The sequence below is a fragment of the Cebidichthys violaceus genome, unplaced genomic scaffold (genome assembly GCF_023349555.1).
Source record: "Cebidichthys violaceus isolate CVI_PGR_0920_01 unplaced genomic scaffold, fCebVio1.0.p SCAF_26, whole genome shotgun sequence".
In the NCBI taxonomy this organism is placed as follows: domain Eukaryota; kingdom Metazoa; phylum Chordata; class Actinopteri; order Perciformes; family Stichaeidae; genus Cebidichthys; species Cebidichthys violaceus.
In genome coordinates this window covers 1,748,232-1,769,661 of record NW_027176439.1, presented here as the reverse complement: position 1 = coordinate 1,769,661, position 21,430 = coordinate 1,748,232, and the positions used below count along the sequence as shown (strand labels likewise).

Genomic DNA, 21,430 nt, shown 5'->3' with positions numbered 1-21,430 from the left:
AACACATATGATAACAAATATTCTCCAAATAAAACATGAAATTATTAGACTCCACCTGAATGCCACTCTGAACCCGCTTTCCATCTTTCCTACGGGAGCCTGAAGGCAGCACAGCCACCCATTGGCCAGCCCCAGTCGTCAATCACAGCTCCATCTCCCTCCCACGTGGTGACGTTCCGTACCAAAGTAACCAGGCCAGTCCATTACGCACACAAAAGACACAACAAAAGCCCGTGTTGGGGGAAAAAATGAAACCCGTCAGCACCCAAAGGACACAACAATAAGTTCCCGTCTGGCAGCTCCACACATGGACCAGAGCCTGGGACGACGACAATCATTTAATCAACTTAGAAAAGAAACCATCAAACTGAAAAACATCTCCTGTCTTTCTTCAGTTTTCCACCAAGCTGCGTTTTGTTCTGATGATCCAGGTGGTGAGTACAGCAGCCCGGCAATGTTTACCTCACACAACCTGGTTCTGGTGTCGTGCTGGGTTCACAGACTGCATCAGGCTCGGAAAACAAACAATAGCAACAAAACAACAGCAGCAGCAGCAGCAGCAAGATAGAGCGACACTGTTGCGCTCGAGCTCACGTCGTGGCGCTTTATTGGGGATAAACACATTTTAGGAGAAGAGGGGGACGCTGTAAAAGCCTGATCGTGTGAAGATGGACTTCTTTAGAATATAACTATAAACGCATGTTGTGTTGAACGTGTCGTTTTTTGGGAGGTTAGACTCAGTGTTGAGTGCAGCGAGTCTTTTGTCTGGACACTTCTTCCTGTTACTGGTCACCAGAGACGCGCAGTGTGCTGCCTCTTTGTTTTCACTTATCCCAGTTTCAGTATCAGCTGTGTTACCTGTCGACTCGACTCACATCTCCCTCGTTTGTGTTTGTATTATTCCCTTTTGGTTTATTCTTCAAAACGACGTCGTTTAATTAAATAAAAATGTCAGCTGTTACCATGTGGCGAGAACAAGGCTGAAACAAAAGAACCACAAATTACAGAGCTAGGAAATAATTCTTTAGGATTTAAGTACTGATTTAAAGTATTGTTCAGCTGTTATAGTTTAAACAAAAAAAAATACGTAAAATGTTAAAGGAAGAGCGTAAAAAGTGAACAAAAATAAGACCATGCACTGTCAAGATACCCTGAAGTGAGCAACTTGGCTTCACAGGGGACCACAACAAAGACAGAAGCAGCTCCACAGTTAACTTGTCCTTATTTGGCATCACTGAAGGAAGAAAGGGAGATGTTCTGCCTTGTTTCACGCTGGCAGTGTGTCTAAATGCAAATAACAGCGTGCTGTTGTGTCCTCTTTCTCTCTGTGTGTGTGTGTGTGTGTGTGTGTGTGTGTGTGTGTGTGTGTGTGTGTGTGTGTGTGATGCACTGCACAAAGCTGATACAATCACTGATGGTGACACACACACACACACACACACACACACACACACATTTAAAGCTCTTGTGTGGTGTGTGTGTTTACCTTTCCTTGTCCACGAGCAGCCGGGTTTAAACTGGGCTAATTCAGAAAGGGGATTTTGTCCTTTTTTCATGCTGGGATTATGTCTCAGACGCCTGTGCAGATTATACAGTTTTATATATATATAAAATGTGTGTGTGTGTGTGTGTGTGTGTGTGTGTGTGTGTGTGTGTGTGTGTGTGTGTACAGTATGGAAATGTGGCTCGTCTGGGGGCCCACCAGGTTAGGCTGCCACCTCCTTTTGTTTTTCTTTTGTGTACCTTCCCGGTTGTGTAAGTGTGTGTGTGTGTGTGTGTGTGTGTGTGTGTGTGTGTTTTGTATGTGTTTGCAGAGCAGCCACGCTTCACTTCAGGTCACGGCAGCTTCCTGTCGAGTTGCGGAAGCTCCTTTGTTTTGCTCGTCTGGCTTCTGTCTCGGCGCTGCCGCTCTTCCTGTTGCGCCACATTGAGCTCAACTGGAAAACTTCTGGAGCTCGTTGTCATTGTGTTTCTTTACTCTCAGGGATGCAGCGGGGTTGTTGTTTAACAAGGTGAAAGCTTTGTTATGCTGTGCTGGTGGTTGGAGTGACTGTTGAGCATCTGGGCTGCAGTGGACGGTTCATTTATTTAAAGACAAAGATGGATTCTTTTAAGCACAATAGGTCGTTTTTTCTTAATTTCTACAGTCTTATTATCTATGTATCATCTGTCCCTTGTTATAAATTACAAATACTACTTTTATAGAAGTATCAGGTTATAAAATATGACTGAATGTAAGTACATTCACTCAAGTACTGTACTTTGAGGTACTTGTACCACTTGAGTACTTCCATGTCATGCTACTTTGTTACTTCTATACTTTATCCCCAGGCAAATAATGTATTTTTTACTCCACTACATTTGACAGCTTTTGTTGCTTTGCGGATTTAAATGATTAACACAAAATATAAAGACACAAATAACGGTGTTGTATCATTGGCAGTATATGAAGTTATAATGCAGCACAGATTCTTATTTAATAACATAATATACACCATTGTGAAATGGGACATGCTGCCTTAGTAGTATTAGTAAGTAGAGTACTTATAATATGTCACGTTTATTTTGACCCTAAGATTTTAAATACAGGAATTTTACTTTTAACAGAGTATTTTTTTGACAATGTAATATTGAGATTATTTTGTTCAGAATCATACAATTACATAAATATAGTATATCCTAAACGGTACCCTCAACATTTTCATACATCTGGGTTTTTTTTACTCTCATTAGTGTCACCAGGCTCTGAAGGAAAACACGCCTGCTTTTTAATCATATCTTTGTAGTAAATATCAGAAGTGAAAGCCACTGTGGTCGATTAGATAAATGGCACCACCCAGTCTCAATTTAATCAACAACAAAAGAGGTCATAGTCTGCGCACTGTTTGACTGTCAGGTGGTCCGTGACAACAGTACAGCCATTCAGTACGTGTTCATGTGGCGAAGTCAACTTTGCTCGTGCAACTTCACCACTCCGGTTCACTCTTAACGGCTCTCATCAAACAGGTTGCTGTTTTGCAGCTAAAATGCTCTAAAATCACAAAGCAGGCAAGCGAAGTGAGCAACTATCTGGAGAGGGGAAAATGAGCCGTTAGTAGCTAAAGAGACGGATTCTTTTTCCTCAGGAGTCGGTGGAAACCAAAAGAGAGCTAACAGGAGAATACACTTAAGGCTTATATTCAACAGTTGGTCAGAAACGTGACTCCAAATGTTAATGTTGCTCCGTGTCTGCTGGATGATAAGTAACTGTTTGCCAATATTTAACCCAATAACAACCGTATGAAGCCATAATATGTCAGATTTTGTGTTTTAAAGCTTGTTCTGTTGCCACCAAGAGGCCCAAAAAAATCCATTAACGTAGCTTTAAAATGTATAAAACATTTTGTACGGTGTGGTGCAATTCAAAGGGATTTGTTAACTCCCAATGAGCTTTGAATCATCTCAGATCACATTTAACTCAACTAGATTTCTACAATGTCTTTTGAGCAAAGATTGCGACACAAAGTGCGTCACATAGAAATAAACAAGATACAACACAACAGAGTAACAAGCTGTAGAAAAGTTAACTGACTCACAAATGAGTATGAACTAAGCAGTGAGACCTCAAACCTCGATGTCCACTTAAAGACACCAAACGGCCATCATGTCAAACAACACTTTAGCTCCCACTGGCTGTAAACCACGGACACAAACAAAACTGTTAATAATGATAATACTGTAGACAAGATAAATAGAAAGCATATTTTTGTTGGTATCAGTGTAAGCATGCATGTCCCATTCGATCAGCTGGAATCCAAATGGTTGCCACACAAAAGTCTAGACAGCAGTCGAGTACAAAAGGAGGTGGAGCAGGTCTTCATTCTGGCGGATTGTTAGCGTTGTTGTTCACCTGCAGAGACGCTCATTGTGTCTTGGCTGCATTGTCTCCTCGTCTATTCTAGTCCGTGCTGTCGATGATCTGAACTGGTATGAGTTTTGTTTCTGTGGAGCCGAGTCTCCTGCAGGCGTGGAGACAAAGAATTCATCTCTGCCAGGAATTCATGATAAAGCTGACACATTTTTTGCGACGCCGTATTCTATGTGTGCTCGTTGTTGTTGTTGTTGTTGTTGTTTTTAATACAACATACATACTATATGATTTTGGTTTCTGTTGGTTTCTCATCAAAGTAATTGCTGGACGCAGAAACAAACAGGAGCAGTCAGATGATCGGACGGATTGTAGACAAACCCAGAGGTTTGACTCATTTATTTGTAAAGAAAAATGAAGGCAAACAGTGAAGTTATTATTGTAAACATCCGTTACAGTTTACACACTGACCTCCTGGTTCTTACTGTGGTTGTCTACACACAGTTTTCCAGAAGTGGGGGGTTATAACCAACATGTCAGACTCCAGACTTTGTGGTTTAGATGAACTGTTGGCTTGTTTACAACCAGTCTGTCTAAACAGTCGTGTTTCCTGCCCCCATCTGACTTTGTTGTTAAGTACAATCTCTTAATCACATAAATAAGACCAACATATATTAAAAACATTCTGGTCTATAAAGTTAAACTGGTACATGATAATTAATGGCTTACTCTTACTAAAATAACTTAAAAACACATCTAACTAAAGGGGAAAAGTCTTGTTGTATTTCCTCTTACACAGTCATCTACAGTTATATTTTTCTCCTGTCTAATGCAATAACAATTGTGAATGAACATAATAATAGATAGATGCAACAATATAAAGATGCCAATAATTAAAAAGAGAAACACTGGACATTAATTGAAACTGTTACAGCTAATCTTAAATCAAACTGTTCTCGCAGTTGAAACACATTTAAGAAATGTAAAGAAGCAAATTGTCCTTTTTGAGGGATTTCTTTTTATTAATAATATATTATTTTTCTGGCATGCAAACACATAAAAAAACATTTACATCGGAAGCTTTAATAATATTATCCTGCCGGTCCACTGAGACAGAACTATGAATAAGAACTCAGTCTGTGATCAAGTGAAACATGTCGTGTGGCTTCACATGAACATGGGCTTGTTTGACGTGTCATCATATTAAGTTACATCACAGCCGTGTTTGTAGCCAACAGCATGCGATTCGCAATCATGTGATAGATTACTGTAATCAAATGACTGCTCGAGCAAGCGATATGAGTTTATATTGGAAATGCAATCAGGATCATGAGCTCTAAAAATAGGATGCACGGGACGCGTCTCTCAACACTTTTTTTGTTGTTGTTGTTTTTCGCCCGGCAGGTTTGATTTTCTCCCGTGGTGTCTGTGTGGGGCCTGCCACACACCCACTCCACAACAACGACGGCTTTTGCCTGCATCTTCCAGTGCTTCTTCTGTCAGCAAGTCCAGCAGAGCTGCAACTCTTCCAGTGCCAGCCCGGACACCAGCGAGGAGCCCTGCCCCACTGACATGGTGAAGATGACCAAGTCAAAGACCTTCCAGGCTTACCTGCCGAACTGCCACCGCACCTACAGCTGCATCCACTGCCGGGCACACCTGGCCAACCACGACGAGCTCATCTCAAAGGTACGGCAGCTCCAGTCCTCCACTTAAGTCACCCTGCGGCCTTTCACATGACATTCAATCGACCATTTGCTAAGTCCCGCCCCCTCGTAGGCAGACCGTCCAATCATAGCGTAGCATCGTCCAGCTCCGACCAGGGTCCGACAGCTATTCGGCTCTGCTGGTCATGATTTAACGTTGTGTTATGGTGATACTCGTAACCCGGAGAAGTTTCTAAAATGATATGTTTCAACGTAACAACCTGTGGAGCTAACATTAGCACATACATGAGCACATCATTATCTAGCATTAGCACGTAACTTATGCTACGCTATCTACTAAAGGTATACTGAATGTGCTGCTTTTTAATGATTGTCACAGTGAATAAAGAGGAACAGTGTTGTTACTTAATCTCATTGTCTTCTGTCTCGATCTCCAGCTGATGTGTTGGCTCACTTTTACGCTGTGATCTGTAGCTTTAGCTTCTATCTTTATCTTTTTAGCCTTTATTCACTGCTGAAATAGTTTGACATCCTGGATTTATCCTTAAAACGCATATTGTAGACCCTTCTGTCTGCGTCTCTCGTTTTTCCCAAAAATCAGACAATATATACTCGAGGAGTGCAGTTAGTGACAGTGTGGCTCAATGGTTACGTAGCTCTGACCGTTTGACGGAATAGCTTCGGAGCTTAGCGAAGCATCAATTGCTGCAATCTTTTGTGTCAAATTCCAACATCAAACTCATAAGAGTCAATGGGACAAATACGTCTTTTGAATAAACTCTGTGAAGTTATTGTCCAGTTAGCGACCAAGCTACCTAGCCTGCTAACTGACGATTAACTTGATAGTTGTGACTGGCACTAGCAAGTTTCCGACTGACTAGCATGTTAGCGGTTAGTTCACCAACTACAGCACAGTAGTTAGCCCTGCAAGTCTCTACATAATCCAACGTCTAGCACTTTATTCACAATTGTTAACACATGCAGCAGACATGGAGCAACATTAATTTGAAGTTTTTGCTCAGTTTTTGGTCTCCACCAACTCCTGAAAATAGCATCTGGATCTTAAGCTGCTAAAGGCTCCATTATGTTCACCAGCTAGCCGCTAAGGTTGTGTCTATGTGTGTTTGGTGGGGATTGGGTAGTGAACAGTGGATTTAAATGGGCGGTAAAGCCAAAACAATGAGCTAAAAGAAGCTAAAAAGCTGAAGTTGGCAGATGATTTTTTTGTGGGTTTGTTTAATTTAATTCAATGTTAATAGAATAAATCAATGCAGCTTTAAAATAAGTGGTACTCATTTAGGAGCAGACTGAAAAACACAAGCAACAGTTGAGTTTGTCAGGTTAGTACGAGAGTTCAGCTGTTCTCTGAACATTTTTATGGCAATTCTATTCAGTTTTTCATTATTCAAATCAAACCCTGATAAATCTGCAGACTCGTCTGGGTGTTGGATAATCGCTGTCTGGGTCTTCTTCATCATCTTTTGGGTGAGATTATGAGCCACGATGATAAAGTTCGACAGGCTCCTTGTAATATTTTGGAAATTAATAAGTCCTTGCTCGGCTGAACTGAGAGTTCTCTGCAGTGATTTAGTGTTGTCCTCTGGTATTAGTTGTGGCAAATATCACTTTGGGTTTGACAGCAATGTCATTTTATTTGACGCTCACCTCCTTATTGCGTCTCTGAAGCTCGTGTACCCGTCTGCTCCCTCTTGCTTCTGTATTTTATTCCTGCTGATAAATTCTCAGAAGCCTCGATGACAGCCGCTGCTGGTGTTATTGCTGAAGTCAGTGTCGGTGGTCATGCCTTTTTAAAGTGTTAATGCCTTGGCTATTTTTGTTTCTGTTGCTTTTTTTGAGTAAAAAAAAAAGGTCAAACTGAAAGCTGCTGCTGCTGTGGCTCACTGAGACCTCAGAGGATTACTTTCAAAATATGAGATAAAAAAATACAGACAGTCAGGCTTCAGATTTGCATCACTGCCCACGAGTTTTCTATGAACTGCACTGTGGTTGGTTTTATTTGTTCAAATTGTGTCCTTCCATTCATCTCAATACTGCTGAATTTTGAGCTCTTAAGGTGTCATCGGGGTAACGACCAAGGATTATTTTTGTTATTTATTAAATCACGGATAATCTTTTGATTAACTTATTATTTTCTTTAGTCTGAAAATGTTAGAAAATAAGGAGAGATGCCTATTGCAGGTAATCAGAGCTCAATGTGTCGTCTTCAAATTACTTAAAACTCAAATGGGTTTTAGTTTATAATGAGATGGAGGAAAGAAAATGATCACATAAGAGAGGCTGAACTTGGAAATGTGTGGGTTTTATTTGGTAAAAGTAGAAAACGTTTATTAATAATTTGTATTAATTTATGTTGGTCAACTAATCGTTTCAGGAATAGGAGTTGTGGAAGTTTTTGACACATAGGCGTGGTAAACTTTTGACTTAAAGTAACTGTCCATATATTTTGATATTTTATATACAGTATGTACTCATCAATCTTGTGCAGTCTTATTGTAACGTTTGGGAAAACAATTTTTCCTCGACATCCTCTCCTGCTGAGCATGAATACACACTTTACACATTTAAAACAAGTGAGTTTGTGCTCTTCTGCTTTCATATAAATAAGACACGTCGGTTGTTTGATGCAGCTTTTCTAACAGACTTTTGACTTGAAGTGAATCCAAATGACAGTTTTATTATATGTTTTGGAGAGATGTCAGGGCTAGTCTGAATTTTAAAGGAAAATGTCTTAAAGATGCACCAGAAAAGTTGAAAGGTCTTTTCAAACTCAGTGCTTCATGGCTTCATTGGGAAAGTCTCAAGTGCAGTATGATTGTGTGCAGACTTGTTTCATCATCAATACATGAAGTTATAGAATCTTTTTGATCCAGTTTAGAGTTATTTTTTTCTAGACATCAATAAGAGCACGGCAACCTTAGCAAGAGTCCTTTCTATCATCATATATTTTTTATCCAAATTTTCCAAATTAAATCCACTTGGAGCTTTAGTCCAAATTTGACCTGCGACACACACATTTGCACCGAGAGATCCCCACAAATCCATTACGAAGATACTTTTCTTTATTGAAGATTGCAACTTCGTAAAGTTAATGAATCTTCAGATTAAAAACACACTACATCTACGGTCGTAGGACGTCAGTTTTCATTATTTCTCTTCAATCTCCTCCTTTGGTATCAACCCTGGACAGTCCCACAGAATATGTGAAGGATCTCTTATCGTCACACACTTCCTCCGGTCCAGCATGAAGCCGTGGAGTTCTTATGAAACGTTGACGCCACCAGTTTGGGCCTGAAAACACTCTTTTTTTTTTTGAATGAAATTCCAACATCTTAAACGACTACTGATAGGTTTCATATGAATCCTCCCATAATCCTAGCAGAGACAAAAACAAACTCATCACGCTGTAGGATGCCGAAGATTCGGCCCATTTGCCCAAAATGAAATTGCCCTGCTGGATCTGGTCATGTATCCGCCCGCGGAGAGCGACGAATCCGAGCCTGAGGGAGATACAAACGGCTGAGACTCACACCATCAGGTTTCTTATGGTGTGATTCATAACAGTATTGATTTATTACAGGATATCTGGGTATTGAAATCCACATTGTCCAAACAGTCGCTGGCATTTGCAGCCACAAGCGTGCACAGCTGCTTTGGTTTCCGACCGTGAATCGACAGCTGGAGAGCAGAGTGCGAGTAAAGTTCATAAACTATCAGATGAGCCGGAGTCGCAGCGACTGAAGCGGTGACCTTTTTAGGTGTTAAAAGCAAGATGGTGACTCCCCGTGCGTTGCACTAAGCTGATTATTGAAATGGCAAAGATGATCAATCAGCGCCTTCGCCATCTATACGTGTGGTAATCCATTTGCCTCCTGCGGCTCCAGAGACTTGGAAGCTCGCAGCTCGTCGGTGCGTGGAGGAAGACGAGTAAACGGCTGAACCACCAGACCGCGCCGCTCCTTTCAGCAGCATCACAGGCCTCAACGTGGTCGTTTCGGAGCCGCGAAAGGTTTTAATTGTTAAAGACCGTCGTAAATCACTCGGATGAGCAATCGCGCGAACGAGAGCTCGTTTATCTGCACCTCACTTAACACGTCGAGAGCCACGTCCGATATGCAGATTAATCGTCACGCTGCGAAGTCTGTGTGACGTTTTATTGGCTCCTGTGCCGGAGGTTAAATTTGTCGGTGCAGCACATTTTTAACTGGATGCAGAGAAGAAAATAATGGAAATGAATAAGAGTTTAGCAAAGGGAGGGTTTTGCAACACAATAATGCTGCAGAAGAAAGTTGTGACACATTGGTTGTTTAAAGCTTCGTAGGCTGGTTTTTGTTTTAAATTGATCCACATCCTCTTGTTTGCAATCAGGAAGTTCATTGGTTTTGAGACACGACATGAAACGAGGAAGACAACACCACTCATGTTAAAAATGAAACTTAGTTTATGTGACAGAGTTCACACAAAGTGTTTACAGTCAAGAATGCACACACAGCAAGATGGAAACTCAGTGTGTGGTTGAATAAACAGAGTAACAGTGAGGAAAAACTAAATCAGTTTTATAAATAGAATATATGCATGCAGAAAATAAATCTTAAAGATATAAAAGCAAAAGTTACAGTTACTGCTGCATCTACTGACTATTTTCTGTATCAATTAATTGGCGGATTAATTGATACAGAAAATAGTCAGTAGCTCTACATGTAGTATCTAGCTTTCCTTCCAGCTACAAAGCGCTGCCACATTTGCTTTCTTCAGTGACGTATTCTGAGCAGTGAATGTTGCTAGTGAGATATTTATGAGCTCCTGTCGTCACCGTGGGAGGGGCTGATGATGTTAAAGGGGGTTATGTTTGTTTTATTGTCCTCACACCTGACACTGGAGCGGGAATGCTGGAGGACCAGTAGCACCAGAGCGCTTCAAATTGGGAAAAGCAAATAAATGTGATTTATTACCGTTCGGTAGTCGCTTCTCGGGGAGTTCCCCAAAGTGCTGAAACAGTCGGCTTCATTAGGAGCCAGTTTGGTCAGTTAAACTCCTCTTGTATTGAGGCTCATTTAGAAGACAATGCTGTTTAATTGGTTTTCTTTTGTCCCCTGCTGTTTGTCCAGATAGGACAGGCACCGACACTCTACTGTAGTCTGACGTAACGCCAAACTTCTTCATCAGCTTCAGGCTGGAGAGAGTTATGTTTGTGGAGGATCTGGTATTTGCACTCAGATGACCCATAAGCTGCCATCCAACAGTTGAAGTCAAACAGAAGACGAAAAACACATTTTTACATTAAATTAATTCACAATGTTGTGCAAAATAAATGCAAATGTGCTGTCAGTCCTTTGAGCCCGAAATCAAGAATTCCACTGGCAACGTCAAATGTCTAACTTTTCTGAAATGTAAACCTTCAGGCCACATCTTTAATGAGGCAATGGTTTCAGCATCTAGTCTCTAAATTGATTACGAGATGCTTCAATATGTGTCGGGTGACAAAAGTTTGGAAACGGCTGCTGTAGTGAAACCGTCTCTGCCCGTCGAGGAACTTTTGGCAAATGTCTCGCCTGTCCTGCTTGTGTTTGTCGTTGGGCCTCGGCTGTGCAGACGTTTGCAGAACAAACTCACATTCACGAGACGTAAACTCATCAGTTCAGTTTAGACGGATTATTTCCAATTATGAATCAAATGCATTCTATTGTACAGGTTTTTGGAAGTTCGTTCTTTCACCCACTTTGTTGTTGTTTGAACTTGTTGTGCAGCAGGAGGGCGACACTATGTACGAAGTTTCTCAGTTTAACAAGAATGTTGATTATTACATTAATGCAAAGCCTTTATGTCTTATATCTTTAATTAGCACTTGGGTCGCACTTTCTCAGAAGCGTTGGCATGGATGAAAATCTATGTATTCTTTTAAAAAGTCGTTCCAAAAATCCTGATTTTAAATGTGTTAAAATGAAGTTCCTGTGAAAACTTTTTCCTTCTAGTCTATAATGCACTCAAACATTATTTTTCGGTTTTAGTTGCCTGCTATGGTAGATAACTGAATATATTCAACTTTTGGATTATTGGTTGGACAAAACAATCAATATAAAAAGCTTTTATGACCCAAATATTAAGCCCATTAATTGATAATGAAAACTAAACAATAAAAGCTGCTCAGCATTAAACACTCAGAGACCACTGCAGTGATCTGTTGACTGTTGGGTTGTGTTTCCTTTCCGTTTATTGGGCCAATGCCATTGGGTGACTCTTGACAAATGACCTAATTAGTCTAAACAATCCACTTTAATTATAAAGTGGATTTAATTAAGGGATCTTCGTTGGACTGTGTCGTTTCTCCAGGAGGTTTGACACAGTAAACATGTTGCTTTGATGCTTTCATACTTTAACTCTTCACGCTTCTGTATCTGTCTGACAACATCTGATCTGACAAAGCTGTTAATTTAACAAACAAACGAAATACATCTCCATAGATCATGGAGTGTCTAAGATCATTGTGGCTTTAAGACGTATAATATTGTGTGTGTTTGTTCTGAGTTAGTTAACTTTTTGAATCTCTATAAGAACGGGTAGAAAACAGGATCTGTGGGTGCGCTTCATGTTGCGTTTGTAGCTCACACACTGTTGTGTGTGTGTGTGTGTGTGTGTGTGAGCAATTCATGCAGTTCTCAGTTGAGGTTCCCAATGTATGGATGTGTAGTAAGCTTCATCGAACAAACACTAAAGATGATGCAGAAAGAAATCAAGAAATAAAAAAAATACACATCACAAATATCATGTAAACCTATATTTACTAAATACACGCTGTGAGTAAAGTCCATTTATGGCATAAAGTTCATATCAAATGTGAAGGAAAGTGTCCAAAATCACATCAGATCTTTAAAACTTAAAAAAAACCTTAACTTTTTACTAGCTTTAGACAATTCTGTTATGCAAATTAATAATTGTAATTCAAGATGAATTCAATTATTATTCAAGTTTTTTACTTGTACAGAGTTTAGTCTGATGTAATGCATATTAGTTGAACACAACCTGCTACATTAATTACTTTTAGGGCTGCAACTAATGACTGTCACTCTTGATTGTTTTTTTGATTATTCAAGGACATTCTTCAAAATCCCATAAAATCCACATGACTCATTCAAATTGTTTGTTTTGTGCGACTGACGGTACAAAACCCCAAAATATTAAATTAAAAAACATATTTTAAGAAGCTGTAACTAGAGATTGATATCTGGAAATTGTTCCTAATAATATCTCGGTATTGATTGTGACCATACTGCTGGCAGATCTATTAATAAGCTCTCTATTCGCTGCCACACCTCGTTAGCGTTTGTGTGTTCAGGCAGCATCACCGGTCCTCAGCATCGACCCTTCTAAGCCGATTATGTTACTTAGGAGAAGATGACACCGTAGTCTGGTGGTTTCCACTACGCGCTGCCAAGGGCCACGCGCCCTGTCCATGTTTGATTCTCATCGCATGTGAAATTTGTGAAGTGAAGCTCCAGCACAGCGTTTCTTATGAACTTTATTTCCCAGTGTGCACGGAGGGGGGGGGCAGTAACCCGGCCACGCAACCAACAACAAAAGGGAGGTGTTTGAAGGAGCTCTGCAGGTTCTGGCAGATTTCTCCCCACAGTTGCAATTTGAGTGCTGGAAATCTCCAGAACCAGGTATGAAAAAATAAATACAAATAATTTGTTTCCCCTCGCAGAGCTTATCCGTAGAGTCTTCGAGGCATGCCAGCCGGTGAGCAAAAGATGCAGATGGAGCAGCTCGAAAGAGAGGATTAACCTGAGCATACGGGCCAGAAGGAAGCATGGCAGGCTCAGTCCTCAATCCGCTCCTCCCCTCAGCCGCTAGACTAAATATGGGAAGCTGCTGCAAAAGAGAAGTTTTCCTCTCGCAGTAAAAGTTTAATTATTGAGGCTGAGCAGCCAGCAGTGATGCACATACTTAGCTTATTGCAATTTTCATTGAAGTTTTTGGAAACAAAACGACACCACCATTCACACTTTCCCTCGATTAGTATCAGTCTTACTGCAGCCCACAGATATCGGGGATAAGAAGTGGACTTGGTCACCGTGACGTCACCCATGGGTTTGTGGTCTGCTGTTTAGAAGCCTTGAGTTCCTCATTTTGGCCGTCGCCATCTTGCCGCTTTGCAACCAATGAACGGAAGAAGTGACGTAGAGACGGCGTATACGTCTCTGCTAGTGGCCTGTCAATCAAAGTAGCCCAACTGTCCGACTGCAGTTTCTAAGCTTTGATCGACACAATCACGAGTGACTTAACGGTCAACTGGACGAGGCTCTGTCAGCGTGAAGGCCAACGAGTACAACATAATCACCTCCAAACGAAACGTGCTGAAATCCGATCCGACGTTCGTTGTCATGTCGTCACCCTGAGCACATCTTTTCGACATCGCCGTCAGTTCATATTTTGATCAGATGTGGGCTACATCCGTCATCAGGTCGGAGAAACCACCCTGATAGCAGTGTGAGAGCAGAGTCCTGCAGTGTGAACGAGGTCCTGGAGCCGGACGACGCTGCCTGAATACTGAGGAGCAGGCCGAGTGTTTCATGCAGCACCTTGGCTTCGTCCCACCCATCAGGCTGATGGAAGCCCCTCTAATGGATTGATCACACTTTTCTTTTTTCGCCATTAACAGACGCACTTCCTTTGGGGTTTGAGTTGTGTTTTTTTCCCCTTCTTCTTCCAGCTGGAAGTTTGCCAAGACTCTGATGGTCTACACGCGACTGACGTAAGACGGAGCGGTCCGTTTCTGTCTTTAATTTCATAATTAAACCAAGTGTATTCACGGTTAGCCAACTTTTATTGAACTATATATTAGCAAAACTAGCAGAGGGAAATAGTATTTGGCGGATTGAAATGACAGAAGACACTTTGTGCAATATTTTAATGCTAAATGAAGATGGTGAACACGGCATTAATCGGACACTTCTTTTTACTTCTTTCCTGCAGCCTGACATTGTTCACATTTGCCACTTTATTCTTGTGATTGGGTTGTTTTGTTTTGTCCCCAACCAATCAGAAGCTAGTGAGGCATCAGACCTGCTTATACCATTTTAGTCCACACAAAATATTTCGTATCAGTAGCTTTCTATACGTCGACTCACAATAACTCGCACGCTTCTGGATGTTTTTGTGACTATTTTTCCTGTCGCTGTTTTTCATAGATTTTACTGCAGAGCTGGCAATAGAGCAATATTTGTATTTATCGGTCATAAACACAACGCCAGATCTGTTTGAATCCCTGTTAGCATTTAGCTAAGAAGGCTACGTCTTTTTTTTTTTTTGTAAATGTAGAGCATGATGAGTGATGATCAAAACAAAGGATCAGAATTAGCTGTTTTTATTTACATACGAAGCGGTTCGATTTCTCTAAATGCTAAGGCAAGGTGCTTCAATGCTTCCTTTTTATGTCTCCTTTAGCATAGGGAACACTAGACCGTCCTTGTACCAAAGGAAAAGAGATAATGCCGTCCCACAATTCCTTGCGGCAGCATCACGGCAGTCCCTGAATTCTCCTTCCCATCTTTCCTGTTTAACTATTTACTACACAGCATATTTTCAGTTATGATCAGCTGATGTAGATTTATTTTTATTGTTAGATATATCTCTCTTAGTATATATCTGTATAACGCTCTAGTACAGTCTGTGTATTGCTCACATTGTAAAGGAGGATTGAGCCTTTTGAAATAGCTTAAATGTTAGCCAACGTGTAAAATGACTTGCGTAAAATGTATTTTAGATAAAAGTATTGCATAACATAGTGTAAGCTTGTAAATATCAGACGTTTAATCCTAAAAGAAAACGCTCCCCTTAAATTGTGTTCAGTTGTGTTTCAGTTGTAGTTGAACCTTCACCTACCACAGCCGGGCATCTGCTGAGACAGATGGTAAAATCGACCCCAGCAGGTTTGTTAATAGCTTTGAGTTAAGCCGAAGTAAAAATCCCTTTTTTTTGTGTGAATTTTGGTGAAATCAGATGTAGTTCGTCTGCCTGTGTGACCGTTAAAGAACCAAATCTCTGCTCTCTGCAGATGAAGCATTTTAGCCTGTCGAAGGGGTCGGATTTGTGTTTTGTGTTTTGTGTGTTTGGCTGAAAGAAGCGGATTTCTCTGTGCGAGGTATTGTTTGTTCCCTTCAGTCCCGCGTGGTCGAGAGGGATTCTGGGATTTTGAGATTTGCTTTGTAGAATTCATTTCTTAGGAACGAGCATTTTTAAAAACAAATGAAATTGCAACAGCTTAAGAAAAAAAAAAAAAGCTTGGTAACCACACTCCACATTTGCTCATGTTTTATTAAACGGCAAAGAAAAGAAAACCTGTGGGAGTACTTCCAGTCTGCAGCTGATTCTCTCTGCACTCATGTTGGATACAAACCTTTGCAGGATCCTGTCTAACAGGATTGTTGTCGGGAGTCTGGAGGGTTTAGTGCAGCCCCAAAACCTGGCTTCTGTCTGTATTAAAAAAAACAACACACACGACCAAAATGTTTTTTTTTCTCTCCTGATCTTTGTAGGACTTTGCAGTTATAGATTCTTAACGGGTTGTGTGAGACGAGCAGCCTGATGTTTCTTTTGGCCCCGGTGATCTACAGTAAAGTATAAATAGACTGTGGGAAACAGATAAGGGCAGCGAGAGATGGAGCCGTGCACTTTTTTTTTTTTTGCCAGTGGTTGAGTTGATGGCTGAGCCACAGTGAAGTGCAGATATGACACCCAGCTCTTGTCACATGGAGTGACCCCCCCCCCCCCCGGACTATAAACGCTGTGGAGAGGGTGCTTGTTGTTGACTCCACAGGGACCGACCTAGTTCCCTCTGGCAGCTAAAGGTCACATGTCTTTTGGCTGTGTGTGTGTGTGTGTGTGTGTGTGTGTGTGTGTGTGTGTGTGTGTGTGTGTGTGTGTGTGTGTGTGTGCGCGCGCGCGCAGACTTCACTTCCAACACAAAACAATGCGCTTCGGAGGATGCAACAATGAGACATCAACACCTACAGCGACCAAAGGAGGGGGGAGTAGAGAAAAGAAGAACTATCCTCTTTTGTTGTTGTTCTTGAATCGGTTCCAAACCAAACTCCTTATTATCTGAAATAAAACTTTCCCGTGTTTTGACAAATGTTCAACACTCGGACAGCTGAAAATGGTCCCGTGAGCCTCGGCGGTGGTCAGCGGAGGAGGCAGCTGGTGCTCCTATTAGGCGGTATTAGCTCAGCGCGCTCAACCGCAGCCACAAACTTATCTTGCCGCACTCATTTGCAATGGAAAGAGCAAAGCCGATTGGGGCCGCTGTCTAGCCGGCCGAGGATGACGCGGCCGTGGGAGACGAAGGCCGTGTCGTCGTCCCCGACTGTGACGGCTTTACCGCTCTGCGTTCACATTAAAACACAGAAAACGTGATGTGTGGACTCAGTAGGCAGGATATTTATATAAAGACAGATTTTAATTTAACCTCCTGCCTTCATCAGGACCACACGATTGATGTGTGTTAACGTCTGTTTATTATTATTATTATTATTATTATTATGTGATTGTAGCAATTCTTCAGGTTTAGTTTGGAAAGGGTAGGTAAAGAAACTGCCTCATTATAAAATATGCAGGTGATATTGGTAGAAATCTTGAGGTTTTGACATCACTGACATGTTGTTTACCGTTTAAAGTAGCAAAGATTTGACAGTGAACTTTTATTTTCCAAATTGTGGGAATCTTTCAAACTTCTCAATGAAACACTTGCACTTTTTCCCGTCTGTCTTTATTACCAGCAGGATATTAAGGTTTCATATTTCTGGATTTTGTATTTGTCTGTTGGTGCTATTTTATTTAACGGTCTCTGACCTTTTTTTGGGGGGCAGGTTTTCATATCGATACGTAAAACGCCAGTAGTCTCATATCAATGCCGAAAGCTGCTTCTCTGCTAAATGTTCTGCAATATTTTTGCGCTTCTCTGTTTGGCTTTGTTGGGAGTCTCTTCACATCCTGCCATACCTGTCCCACCGATCATGCGTTTAATAATGCAGAAATGTAGCAGTCATTTCTGAGAATAGGCACAACCAGCACTTCGGAGGAACACAGGATACGTAGTGTAGTCATGTTGTGCCTCAAGGACGCACGCACGCACGCACGCACACACACGCACACACACACACACACACACACACACACACACACACACACACACACACACACACACACTGTGTTTTGGTGAGAAACACTGAATGTAAACAGAACAGTATTTGTTGAGAAGAAAACTCCTCAGGGGAGCTTTAACACGTAACTTCCTCCTCCATGCATTCAAGCAAACAGGTCTTCCGCATGTAGTCTCTTGAGGTTGACGGGAATGTTTTAAATCATTAAATCAGGGCTCGGTATCGTAATCAGCTGTTCGTCTTCTTAAAGTGTCTTCTTTTATGAGCTTTTAGACGCTGCTTTAACAGCTGCTGTGTTGTTCTGCAAACACACCGAGTTTGAGAAAACCCGAGGCTCAAATGTGACTCTTGGTAGATTTGTATCTAGATTTTATGTAATCCCATTTACTTTGATTAACTTGATACAAAGCACACAACTCTCCATCTGTATTTTCTCTCTAGCACCAACAGCTTTTTTTTTTTTTACATAGTTTTGTAACTTTTTACATATCTTGTAAATATTTAGCAGGAAATGAAGTAAGAAATGTGTAGTTTTGAGTTGGTGTTTTCTGCTCTGATGTAACGATTAGTAACAAGAAACTAAGAGGAGTCCAAAAACAACACCTCTCATCGTAAATGATTGATGTGCTCAGACTTTAGCGCCTCTCTGAGCCTCGTTTTAGTTCTTACCTCCGGCCAAACTGGTGTGTGGGAACCTTGACAAGGTGGAAGAACAAGTACGCACAGCAGTTACTGGGAGAAAAAGCACCCCGGGGCGTCAGTTGCTGACATTCTTGTTCTCAGCGGTGTTGTGTACTTACCTGATTTTTTTTTTCTCTTTCTTGTTTCAGTCATTTCAAGGCAGTCAAGGAAGAGCCTATCTGTTTAATTCAGTGTAAGTATGAGACCCACACCTACAATTCACCTCGGTTCTTTTTCTCTCCAGAGTGAAAAACTTAGCTTTTTTACTCTTTTTTTTGTACATTTGGTCTACTCTATGTATAATTTAAAAGTGTTCTGGGGCTTGTAAATAAAAGTTAGACAGGAAGTTAATTTGTTAGATGGGGTTTTAAAACCACTGGGTGCGTATGTTTGAATTCAAAGCAGAGTTCAAGCGTCCCTTCTTCACCTAAACCTACTGCTTTGCTTTCACACTTTCTTACTTTTTGTTTTCTGTGCAGCTGTTGTCCGCTGCTGCCACGATGACTGCACACGTATGTTAAAATTGTGTTTTAACACGCATGCACAAAATTGAGAACAATGCACAGGCAGGTGGAGCCACGAGCACCTTTACTAGCCCAGGAAAAAAAAAACGTGAGGGGGGGGGGGTTTACACAGGTAAAGTTCACATCCACCACCACGGAAATTATTCCCAGTAGTCGTATTCGATTATCCGTTCCAGCAAACACATTAAACGAAATTAGAGCCACTCGACAGACACTTTTGTTCAAATTCCCTAATTCCAAACAGCCTTGTGGGGAAAAAAAAAAAAATCAATGAAACACTTTAAAAAGTGAGTAAAGCTCCCTTCTTCTAATACCCTCCTCGGAAAGAAACGATGCATCCCATCGAGGTGCGTCTTTGTCCATACACCCGTGGGACATTTTATCATGCACCACTGCCACCAATGTTGTTAGGCTGGCGTGCACATACGGTTTCATTCCATGTGAGTAACAAGCACACACAAACGAGACCACAGCGTGCTTAAAATACACCACCTCTCTTAGGTGGAGCTGGGTAGGATACCTTGATGATCTTCATGGGTTCAGAAAATAACGTTCATACTAACATCATTTTTGGTTAAATGCTCATAGATGTGAACTACATTGCCGTAGATTTTCAGCATTACAGGAAGTCAAAACCAGTCTGATTCCAGTCTCTGCCAGCTACACCCAGTCCCAGTTGCAGCGATGTACTCAGCAGTGTGTGTACTGGTACCTCCGTGAGCTGTTAGCGGTTAGCCAAACACACCTTCTAACTGGATAAAAGTGAACTGTTTTCCCCTCTCTGTGCCTTGGCGGGGGGTTGGCGATGCACTCAGCTTTGTTATCACCTGTGGCCCATACAGGCAGTCGGTGAATACATTTTTTTTTTTTTTGAGAAAGTATGAGTCACCACAAACCACGAGAGGTCTTTGAGTATGCAGCCAAACTATTATGCAGATTACTGCAGTAGGATACGAGATTAGCCGTGGACAGACACTTATGGGCACAGTCATTCACACGCGCGAGCCCGTCGCATGATCCTCCTGGCGGAGATAACGATGGTTATAAGCAACCTAGACATCTAACAAACATTCATGTCAGTCAATGCTGCAGGAGCTGCTGGCTAACATCTGTCTCTTTAGGTCCTCGAGCCGCTTTTTAGTGGTGTATTTCTTGCTTGGTTGGTTTTTGGGTCTCTACTCTCAGTCTTCATGAACCACACAGAAGTCTCCCCCCCCCCCAGAGGTCTGAGACACTTTCAGGTGTCACGGAGCAGCTTTGTGCTGCCCGACTCTGAAATTCATTGCTCCTACCTGCCTGAATGAATTGAATGAAAGAAGCACTCTACAGACTCCAGAGTCCAAATAAATTATTCCAATCATGCCCAATGTGAGAGCACCTGAAGCCCAGCGAGCAATGTTTATGGTGCTTTGCGGGTAAAAAAAAAAAAAAAAAAAAAGACCTAAAAACAGATGCATTTGGTGGGAAAATGAAAGTCTTGCAGACGTCTACATGTAGCTTGGTTACATAAAATGATTGTTTATTTGCCTGTGGCATTTCCTTTAATTAAAAGCTAATCAGCAACACTGTGTTTACTGGGAGGGAGTGGTGTAACGTTGACAGGAAAGAAACAATAGATTTCTCTGAAGTATTCACTTATTTAGTTCTGTACTTTCGTACAGTTTTGATGTATTGAGTAGTATTTCCATTTTGGAGGCTTTATAATTTCCTCCAATAAACTTATGTGAAGATATATAAGATGATGAAAATATCACTGAAATATCTCCATCGGGTCATTTCTGGGAACAAAGCAATGTGCCGTTGTTTTGTTTTTTTAGCTGGATGTCGATGTATTCTTGACATTTGCAATTTGTTAACTGTATTCAGTGCAAGAAATAACTTAAAATTGGTAAAATCTCATGTATGCAAAATCTAATATATTATATATGGAAAAATAATTGAGATTTTTAGTCTCCAATTTTGGTAATTTGTAATAATTGATACACTACCATGCACCGAGTACACTTCGACGTGGATACTTTGAATACTTTGAGCACTGCTGTTACTTTAGGTGAACATGTTGAGCTCTTCTTCGTCTGCGCTCCCTGACCTCCGTGGCCTTCTCTCCACTTCCTGTCTCCCCTGCAGGGTGAATGTCGGCTGCGGGCCAGCCGAGGAGCGGGTTCTCCTCACAGGTTTACACGCCGTGGCTGACATCTACTGTGAAAACTGTAAAACCACGCTGGGCTGGAAATATGTAAGTGTCCTTTTAAACGCTCACCCTAGCTCTTAATGTTTCTTGATGCACCACTTAACGCCCGTGTTTGTGTTGCAACTGTGTGGTTTCTCGGCTTGCAGGACAAATTATGCTATTGCGGGTCAAAGGAACACGGTTGTTCTCATTAAAACATTGCTTCTTAAAGCCATGGTGACAGTTTTTTAGCTCAGGATTGTGTTTAGGCTCAGAGATCGAGAACTCTTTGGTCTCCTAGCGCGCGAGATAATTACAGTGCCGAAAGGTTGGCTGCAGACAGACTGGTACCTCTGAGAGTCTAC

General features: G+C 41.4%; 1 protein-coding gene across 2 annotated transcripts in view; it reads left to right on the top strand.

Moving 5' to 3' along the window:
* The window catches only part of ypel1 (yippee-like 1), a 30,927-nt gene that overhangs the window by 3,300 nt on the left and 6,197 nt on the right, over positions 1 to 21,430 (top strand). Inside the window, exons 1-4 of one of the 2 annotated variants that reach the window (XM_068720812.1) lie at positions 186 to 434; positions 5,252 to 5,536; positions 18,521 to 18,564; positions 21,023 to 21,131. In XM_068720812.1, coding sequence (XP_068576913.1) covers positions 5,420 to 5,536; positions 18,521 to 18,564; positions 21,023 to 21,131 — 270 coding nt within the window. In that variant the 5' untranslated portion in view covers positions 186 to 434; positions 5,252 to 5,419. Of the gene's footprint in view, positions 1 to 185; positions 435 to 5,251; positions 5,537 to 18,520; positions 18,565 to 21,022; positions 21,132 to 21,430 lie in introns of those variants that run through there. The other variant, XM_068720814.1, reaches the window with a different exon arrangement.